This window comes from Trachurus trachurus (genome assembly GCF_905171665.1).
Source record: "Trachurus trachurus genome assembly, chromosome: 10".
Taxonomy (NCBI): Eukaryota; Metazoa; Chordata; class Actinopteri; order Carangiformes; family Carangidae; genus Trachurus; species Trachurus trachurus.
In genome coordinates, this window is record NC_139894.1 from 38,438,934 (window position 1) to 38,456,662 (window position 17,729).

The following is a 17,729-nucleotide window of genomic DNA, read 5'->3' on the forward strand; positions in this document are numbered from 1 at the left end:
TCGCCCAGCATTTCCACAACCACCAATAACGATAGAGACAAAACGATATATTTATCGAAAATGGAGCCATTAACAAGTGTGGGTAGCGTAGATTCATCCACATTAATATGAGACTTTTTTATTGCCGCGGAATTTTTCAAGATTTCAAGATTTCAAGATACTTTATTGTCATTGTACTTGTGTGTACAACGAAATTCAAAGTGCACAGTCAGATACGGACTCGTTAAAAAAAAAAAAGACAGGAGAATAAAATAAATAAATACTAAAACAGTATACATCACTCACACAACATCATTCACTCACTGATCCACACACATTCTGAAGCATCACGCACTCTCAACAGTACCAATGTACAGACATTGCATGATACAGTAAACAGTACTACAGTACAGTACTAACACATTAGGGTAATACTTCACATTATGGCTGTAGTGCATTGTTCAGTGTGGTTATGGCTGTGGGGTAACTGTTCTTAAAACGTGTGGTGCGTGTACTGATGGACCTGTATCTTCTGCCGGATGGCAGAAGTTCAAAGAGGTGTTGGGCAGGGTGGGAGGGGTCATTGATAATGTTATGTGACTTCTGCAGACAGCGGGAAGTAAATATGGTATTCAGGGCAGGTAACTGGGAGTTGGTGATGTATTGTGCTGATTTGATAATTCTCTGCAGAGCTTTTTTGTCTGCTGCAGAGCAGCTCCCGTACCAAGTCAAGATGCCATGAGTCACAATGCTTTCAATGGTGCTGCGGTAGTAAGACACAAGCAGGTGTTGAGCCAGGTTGATCTTCCTGAGTGTTCTCAGGAAGTACAGCCTTTGTCGTGCCTTTTTAACCAGCATGTTGGTGTTAACAGTCCATTTGAGGTATTCTGTGATATGGGTGCCCAAGAATTTGAAACTTGTCACCCTCTCCACCTCCTTGCCATCAATGTACAGTGGTGTGTGTGCATCTTTCTTTTTCCGAAAGTCTATTATCAGTTCTTTGGTTTTTTTGATGTTCAGTGTGAGGTTATTTTCTTTGCACCACATTGTCAGCCCCAGCACTTCCTCTCTGTAGGCAGACTCGTTGTTTTGCTGATCAACCCCGCCACTGTTGTGTCATCAGCAAATTTGATGATGGCATTGGTGTTATGTATTGGGGTGCAGTCATGTGTGTACACGGAGTAGAGGAAGGGGCTGAGCACGCAACCTTGTGGGGCACCTGTGCTCAGTGTCAGGGTGGAGGAGTGGTAAGTGCCCATCCTGACTGACTGAGGCCTGTTGGTTAAAAAGTCCATGATCCACAGGCAGATGTTATGCTCTATGCCCAGATTGTGCATTTTGGAGAACAGCCTGCTGGGTAAGATGGTGATGGTGATGGTAAAGGCGGAGCTGTAATCCACAAACAGCAGCCGTGCATAGGTCCCCGGATGTTCCAGGTGGTGCAGTACAGTGTGAAGTGCAGTGCAGATGGCATCATCAGTTGACCTGTTGCTCCTATAGGCATACTGATGAGGGTCCAGAGTGGGTGGAAGGCACGACTTGATGTGATTAAGCACCAGTCTCTCCAGGCACTTCATGATTACAGGCGTCAGTGCCACAGGCCTGTAATCATTCAGCTCAGTCACTGCTGGGGACTGGCACGATGGTAGATGTTTTCAGGCACCTGGGGACGGAGCACTGCAATAGAGATGAGTTGAAGATATTTGTAAATACCTCAGCTAGCTCTGCGGCGCAGTCTTTGAGAACACGTCCGGGTACCCCATCTGGGCCGGCTGCTTTCCGGATTTTGATGCTCTGGAGGGCGCGTCTCACCTCAGCGGTTTGCAAGGTGAGTGGCTGGCTGTCAGTGTCTGGAGCTGGAGGGTCAGTTGCTGCTGCTGCCTCCGCTTCTAACCGACTGAAGAAGTGGTTGAGCTGCTCAGCCAGGGAGTCGCTGCTGCTGCTTGGGTTATTGTTATGGTTTTGTCTGGTGATTTGCCTCAGACCTTGCCAGGCACGACGGGGGTCATAAAGAGTACCGATCACTGGAGTGCCGAGCCGCTGCACGTATGTGCGCCGCCATCTTGGATAAGTCAGAAGTTCATTCTCCTCCTTTTCGAAACTCCTTGTTGTCCCTTTAATGAGGAAACAACAAGACAAGAACCAAAACCAACAGAGTGTGGAGGCCAAACAGAATGCTCCAGTATCAGGTAAAGGTGTTGTGGTGTCAGGCCAAAACCAGGAAGTATGAGCCAGACGTCCTGTTGCATCTATCACTCATATCAGATTCACTAATGTTTTTGATCTTTGCTTTAGAAAAATGTTAGTCTGCAATAAATATAGAGAAGTGTGTAGTGAATGTCTTTTTGTTTCAATGGCCAAACTACGTTCCAGCAGATGCAGTGGATAAACTTCAGTGGAAATGATCAACAGAACAGTTTCTCTATGAAATCTCAACAGCCAATCAGATGCTGTGGTCCCACAGATACTTAATAACTTGTATCTGTAACATGAGCTGACAGGTAACAGGAGGAAATCCCTCACTGAAGTGTTGGAGCAGTGATACTGCAATAAATGCTGCACATTTCACTTCAGTTCAATTTTGTTTCAGTCTTTGTTCATATTTCTACACAGTTGCTGCTGCACTGCAATCAAACACAGCAACAAAGTGTAAAAAGGTGTGAAGGTGAAGCTCCAGCGGCTTCCACCTCCCCTCTCTACACAATGTTATAGGAAACAGCAGCTCTCTCTCTACAGACCAATGTCCAGTCACTGAACTGAACAACAGACTAACAACTCTGTGTGTTTGTGTGTGTTTGTGTGTAGGTGGTAGGAACAAGAGGAAGTGAACAGAGTCCAGTCCACCATCGTCTGTGTGTCCTGACCTGACAGAGCATCATCAGTGTCTCTGGACTTAAAGCTAATAAAGTTCAGTTGCTCCTCCAGATTGTTGAAGAAACGTATCAATATTTTCAAACGTGAAATTAAACTCATGTCACAAAAATGTCAAATAAGTTTTAAAAAAAAAGACCAAATGTAACAAAGGTAACACCCACACAACTATGACAAGTTCAATGAAGAGTTTACTCCTTTTTATTCTCTGTAAAGACCTTTGAATTGTCTTTGTTTATGAAATGTCCTGTATTTTATTTACTGCCCAGATAGCAAAATGACATTGAATCAACGTTGAATTATGGTCAGGCTGCTCCGTTGAATCAACATTGATTCCCGACATTTAATCAACATTGAAAGCGCTCGTTATGATCGGTGTTGAATCAACGTCAGGTTTTCAACCATTAACTGATACTGAATCAACACTGATTCAATCAGAGGTGGGTAGAGTAGCCAAAATTGTACTCAAGTAAGAGTATAGTTACTTTAGAATAATGTTACTCAAGTAAAAGTAAAAAGTAGCCATTCAAACATTTACTTGAGTAAGAGTAGAAAGTACTTGGTGAAAAAGCTACTCAAGTACTGAGTAACTGCTGAGTAACCTCTGATTTGTTCGTTTAATGATCAGCTCGTAAATGTAGGCCTAATAAAATACACAAAAATATAATAGCAATGAAAAAATCCAGATATTGCCAAAGAACAACATTTAACAACTAAGACAAAAGCCTAAATGACATTTTTTTTTACAAAGTAACATAAATTAAGACAAATTCATCCACAATAACTTACATAGGCCTATCTATGAAAGATCTATGAACTGTCCATTAGGGGTGGGCAAAAATATCGATATAGCAATATATTGCGATACGTTCTCTTCCGATTCAATATCGATAGTCAAAGTTTGAATATCGATTTTTTTTTCAAATAATAAATCATGTTTTTTACACGGACTGTAAATCCAGTGCGACCTCCGCTCCGCGAGGTGTCGCTGTGCCGCTAGCTCACTGCAAGGCGTTTGCGGTGAGGCAGTGGAGCTGAAAAAAACAAAAAAACCAAGCAAGCATGGCAGGTAACATTAAACTAGAGACGCCCTCGAACTTTAAGGCAGATGTTTGGAAGTACTTTGGATTCCAAAGGAAAGGAGAGCACACAAGTGAGCTGGACAAAGACTACGCGCTTTGCAAACGCTGTTTCGCTCCCATTAGATATTCGGGCAACACAACAAACTTGCAAACTCATTTAGCAAGACACCACCCCGGCATATTTGTAGAGCCGCAGCCGCCGAAACCTGCCAACCCGAAGCAGACCACATTGGACCGTGCCAAAGTCCTCCCGTCCACTTCAGTTCGAGCCCGGGGGATCACGGAGGCAATGGTGCATTTCATTTGTAAAGATTTGCGCCCCTACAACGTTGTGGAGAACGCCGGCTTTCGGTGGGTGATTCATACATTGGAGCCGCGCTACATGGTGCCGCAGCGTAAGTACATGGCTAATGTAGCCGTGCCGAAAATATATGACGAGGTGAGGGAGACAGTAAAAGCAGATCTAAGCTCTGCGCCGAGAGTCGCGCTGTCATGTGACGGCTGGACATCACGAGCCACAGAGTCCTACATTACAATAACGGCGCACCACATTAATGAGGAATGGGAGCTGGTGACACACGTGTTGCAGACGAGGGCGATGTACGAGAGCCATACTGGCAGCAACATCGCTGCTCTACTGAGAAGCGCAGTGGAGGAATGGGGCTTACTAGATAAGGACCCAGCTGTGGTCACGGACAATGCGGCGAACATGACCCTCGCAGCAGGGTTAGCGGGCATGCTGCATTTTGGATGCTTCGCTCACATCCTCAATCTGGCTTCCCAGCGCGCACTTAAGTTACCAGCAGTCGCCCGCTTGTTGGGAAAAGTGAGGCGCATCATCAGTTTTTTTAGACGCAGCACCACAGCGAGCCATGTCTTAAAGGAAAAGCAAAAACTTCTCAACCTGGACAAACACAAACTGATGACTGACACTGTGACCAGGGGGAACAGTGCACACGACATGCTCCAGCGCTTTCTTGAGCAACAGCCGGCCATCGCTGCTGCCCTGCTGTCAGGTGAAGTAAGAAAGTGTGAGAAGGACGTGTGTACCCTGACTGAAACAGACGTCACAGCTGCTGAAGAAATCGTGACAGTTATGAAGCCATTGAAGACTGCAACTGTTGCTATGGAAGAGGAGAAAACTCCAACACTATCAGCAGTTGCACCGGTCCATGACCACCTGCTCAAAGATCTCCAAGTAAGCCCAAGTGATTCTAACTTGATAAAGGAAATTAAATCTGCCATATGCCAGGATCTTAAGAAGAGGTACTTGAACGAAGAGAGGGAGAGTCTTCATGTTTGTGCAGCTCTTGATCCCAGATTCAAGACACTGCCCTTCCTGTCCGAGGATGAACGCCAGGTCACCTATGCCAGGGTCATCACAGAGGCTGCAAGGTGCCAGGAGCCATTTCAGGTGAGCTAGACAAATACTTATAAAAATTTACTCTACTATACAACTATACAAATATTATGCTCTAAGACAAATTAAAAAGTATAATACCTGAAGCTTAAAATGCATAAATGCAGGATGATATGTTGGTTAATATTTAAATTAAATTGACATGATTTTGTTGGCATTCTCTTGTCACTTTGTTGTATGGGCTTAAAATTCTTAATGTTAATTTCATATTATGTTTTTCAGCAGAGACTGGCTGGAAATGAGGAGATGGAGGAAGTGGTGATTGTGACTGAGAATGATGAGGAGGATGCAGTGCTGCTGATGCCAGACGAGGACATAGACGGCAACGAGTGCAGTGAGGATCCTGTGGAAGAGGAGACGGTTAACCCGCTGTCCACATCCAAAAAGAGATCAAGGGATTCTTGCAGCCTTGCAGACCTACTTGGTATCATATGCCTCGGGGCAGTATAGGAAATTTGAAGAACCTCTTCAGTCAAAAAAATAGGAGTATAGTGAAACTAACAACTTCAGCACATCTAAATAAATCCAAGGAAGCATTTTAGTGTTAATAACTGTACATTTAGTATTCTACACAGTGCTCAGCCATTAATCTGTTGCTCTTTTTCCCCTACTATTTTTTCTTACACTGCTTCAGGTACTACAAAGAAGTTGAAGACTCTGGAGGACCAGGAGAGGTTCAAGGAGGTTGCTCCAATGCCAATCAAAAAGGGTGCCAATCCACTGAACTGGTGGAAGGAGCATGAGACTGAATATCCTTTCCTGTCAACCCTTGCAAAGAGGTATCTGTGCATCCCAGGCACGAGTGTCTCTGCTGAGAGAATCTTCTCAACCGCAGGTGACATTATAACTGCCCAGAGGAGTGCACTCAGCCCAGAACATGTGGATCAGATTATCTTTCTTCACAAAAATCTGAAAACAAAAGAAGTCAAGTACAAGTAGACCCATTCATGTATGAGTATCTTGGTTACAAATTTTGTTTTGTTTAAATACAAATATTATGCACACTTTTTTTTTATTTTTCTCATACATTTCAGCTCAGTGTGTTCAGTAACATTATAGTGCTTCTGCAATATGTATACATAGACATATTTTATTTTTACATACATTCAGTGAAGTGTTCAAACAGTGACACACAGTTCTTGTCCAGGGAGACAAGTGTGTGAACTTAATTTTGTCATTTAAGGTCAAAGGGAAGAAGCTGCACTTTATTTTGCATTTTCAATTTCAGTGTGTGTGACACACTGCATTTTATTTAATCTAAGTTCAGAAGAAACATGATGCACTGAGGTTTCATTTCAGTTTCAGTGTGTGGACACTGACCCACACTGCACTTTGTGTCATTGTGCTCAGGGAGACTAAGAATAATGCACACTGCACTTTTCAATGTGTTTCAGACAGTGTGTTGTTCATGCAAATATGTTGTAACTTGTGCTTGTATAGTTACAATAAAATGGCATGGGTAACTTGAATTACATTTGCCTCAGTTTGTTCCGTGAATTATCACTATCATCTGATGTACATACAACTCAGATTTTAAGATGCATAATGCAATTTACATTTTTCAGTGAACTATGTAGAATATCGCAATATATCGCAATGTATCGCAAAAAATTTGAATATCGCAATATCGTAGCGTATCGTAGAAAATTTGAATATCGCAATATCGTATCGTATCGTGAGGTCCTTGGCAATACCCACCCCTACTGTCCATAAGCTGTTTGTGTGGGTGTGGTGTCTGTGACTGTGACTGTGTGTGTGTGTGTGTGTGTGTGTGTGGGGGGGGGGGGGGGGGGGGGGTTGGGGGACTTTGGTTTCTAGTGAAACCAAAGTCACATGTCTCCAGGTGTGTATGGGGTTTAAACTTCCTAGGGAGGAAGAAGAATAAGACGACCTGGATGACTGAGAACCTTCACGGACATTTGTGTGCAATCATGTGACTGCCTGGCTCTGTCTGATTGGTTAAACGGAGGCAAACGTCGCGAGTGGCTACATCTGATGGGTGAAACGCAGTCATGTAACAGAGGCTCAGCAGTATCTCCATTAAAACATAAACAAACGGATCGCACATTGGATCAATAAGAAAAAGTAGCGAGTAGCGACCGGAATGAAGCTCAATGTAACGGAGTAAAAGTACCGCTTCTTCTGAAGAAATATACTCAAGTAAAAGTAACAAGTATGCTGCATTGAAACTACTCTTAGAAGTACAATTTATCCAAAAAGTTACTCAAGTAAATGTAACAGAGTAAATGTAGCGCGTTACTACCCACCTCTGGATTCAATGTTCATCTAAAGGCATTCTGCTGCTGTATTTTTAGTTGATTTCACATTAAAACAATGTTACTGAATCAATACTGTATCGACCGTCATATAAATGGAAGTCTCCGTGTAAATTGTAGGGGCGCACGAGCGCAAAAAATATAATAACAATAACAATAATAATAATATATCGCTTTCATTTGCGCCAACTAGTTTTTTAGAATTCTGCTCATTCCCATGTCTCGTCCATGGGTGGCCACTATTTTGTGCAGGCAGCTTGCTGCTGAGAAAGTCTGGATAGCGTGCATTCTATCACCACAACCTGCTTCATTGGACCGGTTACACCCCGCCTTTCCGAAGCCCCGCCTTTCCGACAATAGACTTCCATTCATCGTAATAGCGGGATTTTCTATTTTTTCTAAAGACCCCGCTACTCCGAAAAGGCTATTGGAGGAAACCTCCAGTGCGCAGTGCGCATTGATCCTTTTTTCCTTTTTGGGGTCAAACGGATCATGTGCATAATTAACTGCAAAACAAGCAAATACTTCATATTAATGACATATAATGTTCATTATGCTTCTAGCCTGTCTAGCCTCTACCTGGTCTTTTTACTAAACTTAACCAACTCCTTTCTTCATTGCCTAAGCCCAACCAAAGCATCTCCCTCAGTCAGCTGTCAGCACGAGCGGCGGCTGCAGCAGCCTCGCGCCCGTGAGCTCAAGCTGGGTTCAGCCGCGCTCGAGCGGAGCAGGGGGGGAGAAAAAGAAAAAAAGTGTATTTCTTTTACTGTGTGGGAGATCTCCAACAACGGAGTCGGGGAGAAAGCAAGTGGGACAGATCTGCCCAGTCCCTGAGCAGCGCACGTTTCACAGACAAGCCACATAGCAGAATGTAAACAACGTCACGCGGTTCAGCACCTTGGACAGCTGCGGGGGGGAGGGGGGGGTGTCGGAGTAGCGGTGTTTCAAAGTGGGGGTATTTCGGAACAGCGGGGTGTCGAAATGGAGAGCTGTCCCCCATTGGACCGGAGGTGAGAGCTATGGGGCAGCGCTCAGGCGGGACACTTGGGCCACGGTCGGATAAAGTCCTGGCAAGATTGATCAGAGACGGGGTGAAGACAGTGGTGAGGTCTCAGTCCCTGTCCGAGAGCTGAGCAGCCAGGTACTAGAGAGGGAGGAGATTGGGGGAGACGCACTGCGTGCGTAATGGCGCTTAAAAGACCTTATGAAAACTGCGACCGATCCCTGGAATGACCCAGACGCTAGGAAATGCAGAGATGACAGAACTTTTGCCATGTAAGGCAGGGGTTTTAAAAGTGTGAGAGAGTGAGCCCCCCTTAATGAAAAATAAACAGCTGTGCCCCCCCCCCCCCCCCCCCCCCAAAAAAAGAGAAGAGAATTAAACATAGCCTATTTATGACCAAAACAATATTTGATTCGTTAAACATAAATTGGTCTTTCCTGTAGGATTTCTTTGATTTACAAGCTTGTTTCTCAGCATATATTAATTATCATGACAACATAAAGCACTGACGAATAAACCTAAACATTGATATAGAACTGTAACACACTCATCACACAGGCAACTTCATGCTCTCCCTGTGTGATCATCTGGGAAGCAGACAGTCTGAGGTTGAAGTTTATATCAATGCACAGGTGACACTGTGACAGGTCTTCACTGTACGTCTTGACCACATATCAGCTGTTCAGCTGGTCAGCTCCGCCGCCACGTGCAGCTTTTTTTTCAGGAGCGGTAGGCCTATATTGCAGCTTTATGCGGGAGGACACGCGGTGCTACTGCTGATCCAATGTATTTATCTGAGCTTGGTCACTGAGAGGCACCGGGTGGCTTTGAGCTGTTATGAAGTTATACCTGACGCTGCGCAGCACCTGACGCTCTTCTTTTTCTAACCAGAATAGTTCCACAGCCGACGTACTAGTGCTACATTCAGCCGAGGCCAGCTGAGCTCCGCTCTCCCTGCAACACAGTCTCTCTGAGAGACAACACAACTTGCTCTGAGCGTCACACATCGCCGCGGAGATGATTGCATCGGGGCACCTTGGGCGTCAGTGCACAACGCGAAAGGGCCCTGACCAAGCGTCAGTTTATGACGCGTCGGGGGTGAGACTGCTCCCTGACACATCAGTCGAGCATAATCGCAGTCTGTGTGTTACAAGATCGTGTTTTATCATATCGCAGTATAATAATATATATAATTGCAAATTACAGGCTACTGCAAAAACATTAATCATTTAGCCCTATGTGCAAGTGACATGTAACTCATCTTTTGTTTGAATGTTTTCAGTTTTTTCTTTTTCTCATGTCGCGCCTCCCCTCAAACTCTCTGGCGCCCCCCAAGGGAGGCACGCCTCACACTTTGAAAACCCTTGATGTAAGGTATTAACTCTTTCACATTGTGCCTACATCTGCTTCTCCTTGGAGTAGCAGCAGCCTGATTTTCTTTTCATGTTATTTGTATTAAATACAACCAGATTGCAAAAGCCAAGACAGTCTCTGGTTCAGGTTTATCCTTTTATTTCAAAATCAGACAAGAGTAAAAAAAAAAATAGACAAATTCATATATAAAAATATTTATAGAACTGCTTGCTGAACTGTTAATCCTTTAACAACCCCACCAAGAAAAAACAGTTAAAGTTAAAGTTAAAAAAAGAAGATAAAAATAAAACATAACTATGATGAATGAATGAATGGATGAATGAATGAATGAATGAATGGATGAATGAAGGAAGGAAGGAACGAAGGAACGAACAAAACACTATAATTAAGGCGAGACACGGCAGGCAAAAACATCGTTTTTTCATGCACTTATCAATTTTGAGATTTTGGGCTATTTTGCTTCCATAACATGTCTTCTTTCAGACTAACACAAATAAATGGTCTAAAATACACATTATGGGTGTTTATTTTACTTCACTTTGACTGGTGTCGCCTGTAGATTTCTCCTAAATTCACCAGAACTGAGCGTTCTATCGCGGCGACGGCGGCGTACTGAGCTGCGTCTGTTCAGACTCCTGTCATATCAGGTATCGCTGTGAAGCTCTCTCTCTCTCTCTCTCTCTCTCTCTCTCTCTCTCTCTCTCTCTCTCTCTCTCCTGCACTAATTTGTCGGTCCCAAAAATGGTCATTTCCTTTGTACCAGCAACGAATCGTGAAAGTACGAGGGAGGGTCTCATTGGCTGGTGTCGTTTTCCGACAGCGTGATTCGTTTAGAAGCATCACGTGACGCGCTCTGAACAGCGGAGGGACTTTTAAAAATGGGGAAAGGAACTCGATTTTAATCCTCACATAAAATAAAACAGCAACTCTCACTTGCTAGACAACAAAAGACACAGCACAGAAACTCACCGAGCGATAAGATCCCTTTACAAAGTGCGTCATCGCGGAAGCTGTCATCCGTAAAAAACGAGTGTTTGCCGTCGGAGACCAGCGCGATACACAGCGGTGGCTTTTTCTTTTTTTTTACACATCAGACGTCTGAATGAACTGATCGGAGATTTAATATGTCCCAATTGCGCTGGTACAGGGCTTAAAATGAACATCGATCCTCAGAATCACGTGTAGTAGTTTACTTCTCAGTGACAGAGGTGAAACGGATGTGACACTGACATGGGCCAGAGATGATTAGCCAGACATAGAGAAACTGAAAACATTGGTTGTCATATTACAGATGAGCCCAACAAGGCCTAAAGTGTTTTTTTTATTTGTTTGTTTTTATTTTATTTTATTTTCTCTGACCTACTGGCCCACACCTGGAATTCACAGTGACCAGACACCCTTGTTTCCAGTAACAATGGGCTCTATGCACAGCTCCACTACTTTCTAAATTCAAGGCAGCTCTTTTATTTACTGACAAACTGATTAATCCAGGTGTGTCTGAGTAGTCACAGTGGTCAGACACACCTGGATTAATCAGTTTGTCCAATAATGTAAGACAGGAAATAAAGGAGCTGCCTTAAGTTCAGGAAGTAGAGCTGTGCATAGAGCCAATTTGTGGAATTTTTGCAATAGAATTTCTTTTAAAGGCCGTTTTCTCAAAATGAGCTTTTTCTTATACTCTGGACCCGAAATCTCCAGTTCAGCAGCATTTACAGACACCAAACCTTCCAGTTGTATTCCTGCCTATATTCTGAAGTTTTTTACAGAGGGGATTGTTGATATATCATTCACAGCCTCATTTATACAACAATTTATACCTAAAAACAAGGCGAAATTTGATTTTTTTTTTTAGGGCTGGTGACAGTATTTTCTCATTTACAGAGTGATAAAAAGAGATATCCAAAATCCCCTCTGTAAAAACTTTTGACTTTAATATGTCAACAAAATAAAACAAGAATTTTGAAAGTGGCTTTATCCAATCTTCAGATTTCGGGTCTGGAAATGTACACAAATTCACGCATATTTAATTAGATAATGTCTCATTTCCATATTTAACTCATTGAGTGCCGCGCTCCTTTCCAAAGTTTTAGTCAAGTGTACCGGCAATTTGGGGCGGTGTTTAGCTCGGTTGGTAGAGCACCCGCCCCATGTGTTGAGGCAGTAGTCCTCGCTGCAGGCGGCCCCGGTTCGAGTCCCGCGTCGGACGGCCCTATCCTGCATGTCATTCCCCCCATCTCTGCCTCCCATTTCCTGTCACACTCTCAACTGTCCTATCGAATAAAGGCATGAAAAGCCAAAAAAAAAAAAAAAAAAAGTGTACCGGCAATTTAGACCATTTTTGACTTTTTATGTAGAGCCACAGTGTATTCTATATTATTGCCACCAACACATACTGTGGCTCAATTGAAAGGTTTACCTTAATGCTTCAAGTGGCCACAAACCGTTTGTTTCTACGTGCCTCTGTTCCTGAGAAAAGTCAAGCTAAACATGGCTGGGTTTCACCAAAATCCCTCCTTTTTTTCTAGAAAAGGAGATAGAGCGTCTTTTATGAAAGGTGCGCTGTTTGTGTCTGTCGCTCTTCTGACACTCGCATTTCTGGATCAAAGGGCTCGTATAAGATAAATATACACAACAATGGTTGTTCTATTCACAAAACCACCATCGGGGGCGGGGGGGGCGCCACTAAACAACAATAACACAGACGCACCGTGCCGTGTCACAGCTTCTCCCCGCGGAACGTGAGGGTCTGTCGGCCACCGCGGCTCGGGAAGACCGGTCCCGTCGGTGGTCGCGGTCCTTCTGTGGTTCGGGTCGGTGATGCCGGTCTGCTTTGGCCCAGAGACCATCAGATTTTACCGCGGGAGGACTTTGGGGAGGACACGGTGTTGCTCCAGATGAAGACCGGGCGGACTGTCGGCTGAGAGCTTCCTGTTTCTGCTCCGAGCTGCTGGAGCAGCTGGAGCAGCAGCGCGGGTGAGAGCAGAGCAGCTGCAGAGCAGCTGCATGCAGAACTCGTTTGCAGAAGCCGAGTTATGATAAAAACTTCCAGATCATGAGCTGTCATGTGACTTTGATCGTCATCTATTTCAGTTCTCCTCGTCGTAGAGTCCCCAAATTTACAAATAATGTGTATTAAAGTGTCTATTTTCATAATTTAAAAAAAAAGCAAAAAACGTAAAATTACGTTTTCGGCACTCAACGCATGGGAACGAAAAACGAGAAATTACGTGGTTGGCACTCAATGAGTTAAGAAAACATGTAATACAAAAAATAATTGTCTCAATGTAAGTAATAAACATAGAAAGTTTCATGGCAATAGCTGTTAGTTAATTTTTTTTACCCTATTCACCTGGGGTGTCTCGCCTTAAAGTGACTCTCAGACCAGACTGCATGATCTCCAGACAAGATTTAGTTAACTGGCCAGAGATCGTAATGTTAAGATCGCTCTGCCAACCGCTCCCAAAGGTGATCCACAGGGTTTAGTCTTCAGGCTGTGTATCAATATTCTCTTCACTCATTCATCTGTCTGTACATTATAACAGGTTCTTGACATGGAGAGGGTCACTTTTGGAATTCATGTCTGTTACTGTTTTCTGTTTTGTCTTCTACACAGGTTGCGCCATCTTAGCCCATGGGTGGTGGTGGCTGTCACCGAGATTCTGCTGCTGATTTTATTTATTATTCTCATGATTGGTCACATTGTGTCAGCCTTTTAAATGTTGATCCTTGTTCACAATAATAAAGAATCAAAACATGTCATATCTACATTTGAACTTGAGTCTAGAGATCAATCTAAGTGTACAGGCAGCAGATTGGAATAAATAGCTAACAAGTTCTGATGAATCTGTGCTCTTTGTTCTGGTGGATTCCTGAGCTGATTATTCGGGCTGATCCAGAGGGAACAGGATCAATGTCATGTTTAGGAGAGTGGATCCTGGCAGGTGACAACATGGACTGAGTAAAGATGGTGACAGATAAAAGACACAATATGAAAAAAGACACAACAAATACACTGTTGGACTGCTGAAATATTAATGGCAGACATCGACCAGAGGCCAAATGACATGTTACCTTACCTAAAAAAGAATATTGACAGTAAAAATATGTATAGATTTTTAATATGTTACTAATAAACACGTGAATTTAAACTTTTTGCTCATAACACAAGCTTAGACAGCAGGCTACTGTCAGATGTTATTCAAATTTGAAGCCCTTTCTATATACAGTAATGTCATAATATCATATGACCAGTAGGTGTCGCTCATTTCATGTTTAGCTGTATTCAGAATCAATGAGACCTGACAATCAATTGCAGACATTAGCATCCAAGTGGTTTTCAGCAAAGGGTTAGTTAGCTTTGTTGGCTAGGGGCTATAAACCCTCATCTTGTCATGATCCACGTCCTTCGTGTTCCATGTTGTGTGTGTTGTTATTGTGGCCCAATCCCAAACTAGTCCCTACTCACTACCACTTCACTACCGAGTGTCACTCCAAATGGAGTTCCACTCCCAGCTGCGGAGGGCACTCCTGACTAAGGGGGAGGGTATAAACATAAAGCCAAACAAGTGGGACGCCCTCGCTACCTTACCGGAAACAGGAAGGAACCGTTATCATGGAGACGCGTTGCCTGTGCTGCAGCTGTCATGCCGTTTACCAGTTTAAACTCAAGACAATTCAAAGTGCTTTATATAAATGAAGAACAGACATGAGGACAGAAGGTAGAAGCAAAACAGTGCAATATGAAGGACAAAATATTTACATAGGAATTGGAATGGGTTAACTCAAGAATAAAATAAAACCTAAAATCAGCCTGCCTATACCCACAGCATTACGCTTAAAAAAAAGAAAAGAAAAAGAATCTGAATTTAAACTCAATTTGTCTGACTAACATTTATTTCATCTAATGCATAGATCTATGCTTTTGATGTGATATGCAGCCTGCTGGTGCCTGGCTCTATACAGCAGCCTGCATCTGACAGCTCAGTGTGACGCTACGGCCGACAGCCTTCAATTTCTAAATCCCTCAGTTTATCTTTACACATTAGTGACCAACCTCATCGTTCATTAGTTCATCTTCATCCTCACGTACTGCTCTCCTCGCTGCGCTGTCGGACCGCTGCGCTGTAGCGCAGCCTGCACCTGTGCAGACTCGCTATTTAAGGGCTTGACAAGCCACTTCCACTCAGTGGTAATTGGTTTGGGACGGCCCTTAAAGGGGACCTATTATGCTCCTTTTTGCACCAACTAAAATAGTTCCTGGGTGTCTTAAAGACATGTCTGTGACGTGCTTCGGTCAAAATACCCCAAAGATCAAACATCACAGCACTTTCAAAAACAGGGCTGTGCAAAACGGTCTGTTTCAGTGGCCCCTCCCTTTAAATGCAAATGAACCACTCCCTCAGCATTGCGTTACCATGACGATGTCTACTACTAGTACCTATACTGATTTGCCCAAAATGTAGTATGCAAACAAAAGCTAAATCTGCAGTAGGCAAATTGCCAGATCTCCAGTCTGCATCTGACCAGTCTACATTGTGTAATGAAATGTGCCCATGACCTAGTCTTACCCTAACCAAAGATGGTATAGAGTAGTCTTTGTCATGTAGGCTACTGTAACCATGTAACATGTAACTTAATAAACTAAATAAAAAATATATGCAGACTGGTCAGTTCATTGTAAAACAGTTATTTATTGATGTAAATGTGGTGATTTGTGCACATAGACTACAGAGCTCAGCAGCACTGCTCCTCCTCTCCTCCTCCTTCTCACAGCTCCACAATTGTAAGATTTCATCAATGAGACCAACATTTATCTCCTAAAAAGAATAACCATACGGTGGTTAACGTCTAAAAAACCTGCGGGTATATTTATTAGCGAGGGTTTTCACTACCGCGATGAGCACGGACGTCTGCACGGCCAAGGAGGCCTGCAGACGGGCTCTGCCTGTGTGAGGAGCCGCTGCAGCTCCGGAGCTCCGGAGCTCCGTCAGTCCAGCGTTACGTTGCCCCGGCGGTACGTCGCTTCTCACACAGGTACAGCTTCACTTACATGAAACGTCGGCGTAAACTTCTAAATAAAACTTAGTAAAGTGACGCTACAGCGCTACAACATGCAGGGAAAAAGCAGGAAGTAGTCCGCTCCGCTCTCCGCTGTGACACCAGCCACAACAGAGCAGCATGGGGGGAGGCGGGGCCGGCTGAAGCAGAGACCTCGGCATGACCATGTAGGGGAGTCCGGCACGCCATGACGTAGACGCGAGCTCATGTCAAAAAAAAACTCAGCACAATCGAGTGTAACAGGTGTGCAGAGAAATCCAAGATAAATCCCAATCATCTAGCAGGGTTTACCTCCAAATGCATCAACCTCAGGATATGACACTTCCACGGCCTCTAGAACCATTATCCAACATTTTAAACATATATAAAAGTCTGAAAAGCTGGAAAAGCATAATAGGTCCCCTTTAATATGGCGGATAGGATTAGGGGATAGGGGCTGGTTTGGGATTGGGCCTGTGTCTCATTTTACTGTCACGTCCTCTGTGTAGTTATTTCCTGTTTTATTTTGAAGTTCTGTGTCTTGTTTTCCTGTGTCATGGTCCGTGTCTTTTGGTCCCTGTTGAGTTCCTGTTTTATTTTGAAGTTTTGTGTACTGTCTTCCTGTGTGCTTTTACAGTAGTGTTCCTTTAGTTTCCGTGACATCTCTACAGACTCACTCTCAACGGGGTCCGCCCACTATTCAGACATCCCGCTATTCCGACATGTCTCTATTTAGACATCCCTCTATCTAGACATGCCGGTAGTCCGACACTTTTGACACTTTAGTGCCAAAAGGGCGTAAGTGCACTTACGCCCTTTTGGCACTAACTGGTTTGAGACAATACATTTCTCAGTGCCAAGTGCACTTACGCCCTTTTGGCACTGAGACATGTATTGTGGGTAAAGCCTGTGACTCAGCACCTTAGCCAAAATGGCTAGCACAACAGATGGACCAGCCAACAAAAGAAAATCATTTTTAACAGTGTTATCCAGCTTATTTCAAGATGAGGGACAGGTGGATGATGATGGGGAAAATGAAAACATCCACAATTCAAGCAACAGTGAGCTATGATTAAAGCACATTAACTGGCTAGCAAGCACTTTAGCTAGCTAGCAGTAGTAGCCAGTAACTTTTCTAATGGTATGTTTCATCATGTAGGCACTCAGTTACAGCTTAACCATCAGAGAGAGGATGCAGAGGAGGAACAGACAGCCGCAGAGAATAGAGAGGCCTGGGAAAACAACACAGGAAACACAGTGAGCCAAGTTCAAGAGACAGACAATCAAGGTACAGGGAGACAGAGGGAAGATGAAGATGAGGAAGAATATGTTGTCCTGGTATTAGAGCCAGTGAGTACTGAAGAGATCAGCGAGAACCAGCAGAGAGGAAGAAAAAGGAAGAGGGATCCCAACAATTGGAAAAAAATGCTAATAAAAGGCTGCGCAAAACAGGGCAGAGCTACATAAATTCAAGAAATGCTCACGTTCCAGCCAGAAAAGTGAGGGGAAAAGACTGTGCTTCCTGTCGATATAAGTGCAGTCATCATTTCCCTCAGTCAGAGAGGGAAAATATTTTTGATCAGTTTTGGGCAATGGGTGATGTGGCAAGACAGAAGGACTTCATAATAAACCACACAGTGACAACAATTAAAAAAAGACAGACAACTCAGACTGATTCAAAGCGGCAA

At 43.7% G+C, this 17,729-nt stretch overlaps 2 protein-coding genes across 2 annotated transcripts in view; both read left to right on the forward strand.

The window, feature by feature from the left end:
• Positions 1-721, forward strand: part of LOC310992310 (NACHT, LRR and PYD domains-containing protein 3-like) — a gene marked incomplete at both ends in the record, with an annotated part of 31,843 nt that extends 31,122 nt beyond the window's left edge. The window contains one exon of the mRNA XM_083980324.1: positions 670-721. Coding sequence (XP_083836450.1) covers positions 670-721 — 52 coding nt within the window. The remainder of the gene's footprint in view (positions 1-669) is intronic.
• Positions 722-3,912: 3,191 nt separating this feature from the next.
• LOC310992311 (E3 SUMO-protein ligase ZBED1-like) lies at positions 3,913-6,291 on the forward strand (the record flags this gene model as incomplete). The annotated part of the gene is made up of 3 exons (XM_083980325.1): positions 3,913-5,346; positions 5,578-5,776; positions 5,987-6,291. The coding sequence occupies 3 exons, from the start codon at positions 3,913-3,915 to the stop codon at positions 6,289-6,291; spliced, it is 1,938 nt and encodes a 645-aa protein (XP_083836451.1).
• Positions 6,292-17,729: the final 11,438 nt, after the last annotated feature.